This window comes from Perissodus microlepis, chromosome 4, assembly GCF_051167445.1.
Source record: "Perissodus microlepis isolate ML-2025 ecotype Zambia chromosome 4, ASM5116744v1, whole genome shotgun sequence".
Classification (NCBI taxonomy): domain Eukaryota; kingdom Metazoa; phylum Chordata; class Actinopteri; order Cichliformes; family Cichlidae; genus Perissodus; species Perissodus microlepis.
The window spans coordinates 18,707,613-18,710,179 of record NC_140464.1 but is presented as its reverse complement, the minus strand read 5'-3'; the positions used below and the strand labels follow the sequence as shown (position 1 = coordinate 18,710,179).

The window sequence follows — 2,567 nt, the reverse complement described above, 5'->3', positions numbered from 1 at the left end:
TACAGATCTTAGATCTTTTCCAGAGTGTTTGTTAAAACAGCAGATGTGTGCAGCAGCAGTCAATGCTCAACCTTGCAGTAAATATTGAGTTTCCTTTTTTTTTCAATGCCTGTACATTTTGTTAATATGCTTTTTGAAAAGAAACTAGTGTATATGTGGCTTCACATTAATTATTGAATATTTTAAGTCTCATAGTTTTAAGGAGGAGTCAATGCAAATACTTAGAAGTCTTTGACATCTATTTAACTGCCTGATGTCAAGTGTGAAGAGAAGAGTGGACAGGCAAAGACATAGTCAAAAATAATGGACTGTGTGACACTGTTGTTACTTTTGATTGTCTGCTGTGCAGGTAAAACTCTCCACTAAAACTCTTTTTTTTATATTGTTTTAATTTACTATGGAATTAAATTATTTTTCATTGTCATTTGTTTATGTTGACAGGTGTTGATGGTCAGACTCTGACACAATCTGACCCAGCAGTTAAAAGACCAGGAGATTCCCACAGACTGACTTGTACAGGATCTGGATATAACTTTGGGGGCTACAGTATGCACTGGATCAGACAGGCTCCTGGGAAAGGGCTGGAGTGGATTGCTTTCATTTACAGCGATGGTAGTGGAACTTTCTACTCTGATTCAGTCAGAGGCCGCTTTACCATCTCCAGAGACAACAGCAAACAGCAGCTGTATCTGCAGATGAACAGTCTGAAGCCTGAAGATTCTGCTATTTATTACTGTGCTCGAGACTCACAGTGACTAAAGTTCTTTCAGCGGCTGTACAAAATCCTACAGTTCTTGTGCATTAAGCAGGGGGTGCTGTGACACCTGCTTTTTAGGAGAAGACCTATTGCAACATCCCCTGCACCCCTACCCACAGCCTTGTCAGCAATTCTTTAAATTTTACTTTTAGTTCAATATTTAAAAAGCATTTTAAATTCAATTTGACATGAACCAGCAAGCAAATGCCTGTAGAGAAGCAATTTGGTTTCTAAGTGGTAAATTTTCGGATATTAAATTAGTCCTTGTGATTTTATTAAAATGAATGAAATAAAGCAGAAATGAGGGGAAAGATAAGTTACAATATATATTCCTTATATTCCAATAAGGAATATATGGGCTAACAAGGCAAAACAAAATGGCTGTAAGCTAAATTTGTGATAAAATTAATACATTTAGTCCACATTATGCATGTACATTAATGTAGACACATGTGTTGGTGTTATGAACAGACCCGGACAAATACTCAACTTTACTAAGCCAAATATTTGCTTTAAATAGCAATAGCAGTCTACAGCTGTTCACTACAGATACTTAACCACAGTTTTCACTGTAGTCCTTACTGCTAGCAAAATGATGTCATCTACACGTATGTCCCCATGCCTTTATACAAATGTTTATGATTGTTTGTTTTTGTCTAGGGACTCATCAAAGTCCCCAAAAATCTCCTATACTGCACCACTGAAAACAATACTCAGAAATAAAGCCATTACCCAACAAAAGCAACAAAGCTGATTTTATATTTTGACAAAAAGTAAATTCAAGCGAAACACAGATTAAGCTAGAGGCCAAGAAGGCATTTCAAAACCTAGTGATGAATAGTAATAAGAACAAAAAGAAGAAGAAGGTGAAAATCACTGGAAAGCTATAACTGCAAGCAGATGGGGCATAAAGAGAATTAAGAACCTAAAAGAGGGTCAATTAAAAGCAAATATATAAACATTATAATTGTTAAAAATCATCAGTAGGAAGAGATGATAAAACATTATAAAAGACATACTTAAAGTAACTCAAACTGGAGGCACAGAGAAAAGAGCGAAAGCAATTTAAAGGGATGATAATCTCATTAATCTCTGGCCCAAATAAATGCAAATCCAGTTCCAATCCAGCGCTGCACTGTGAGTCAGTAAAACACAGTGCAGCAAAAAATGGCATCTGCAGCTACCAACAATAATTCATCATCATTCTGTGAAGCACCATCTCTGTGCTGTGGTCTGTTTTATACAGGTAGGTCGACGGAAGCATTTCTGTCAGTTCAGCAACAACCATTTTGTAAATCCTTAGGGAGAAAGGGAGTTTGATTTTTTTTTTTTAATTATCCAGAGAATTTTGTGTCCAGAGAGGATTTTTAAAATTTTATTTTAATCAGAAGAGTTTGAATAACTGATTTTTGTAAGTAAACAGGGACACAACCTGTCAGTAATGATGTACAGGGAGTGCAGAATTATTAGGCAAATGAGTATTTTGTCCACTTCATCCTCTTCATGCATGTTGTCTTACTCCAAGCTGTATAGGCTCGAAAGCCTACTACCAATTAAGCATATTAGGTGATGTGCATCGCTGTAATGAGAAGGGGTGTGGTCTAATGACATCAACACCCTATATCAGGTGTGCATAATTATTAGGCAACGTCCTTTCCTTTGGCAAAATGGGTCAAAAGAAGGACTTGACAGGCTCAGAAAAGTCAAAAATAGTGAGATATCTTGCAGAGGGATGCAGCAGTCTCAAAATTGCAAAGCTTCTGAAGCGTCATCATCGAACAATCAAGCGTTTCATTCAAAATAGTCAACA

At 36.6% G+C, this 2,567-nt stretch overlaps 1 gene segment (V, D, J or C); it reads left to right on the top strand.

Moving 5' to 3' along the window:
• Positions 1 to 303: 303 nt before the first annotated feature.
• Positions 304 to 755, top strand: LOC146388776 (Ig heavy chain V region 3-like). The segment is given in 2 exon segments: positions 304 to 349; positions 442 to 755. Coding segments are annotated over 2 exon segments (360 nt in total).
• Positions 756 to 2,567: the final 1,812 nt, after the last annotated feature.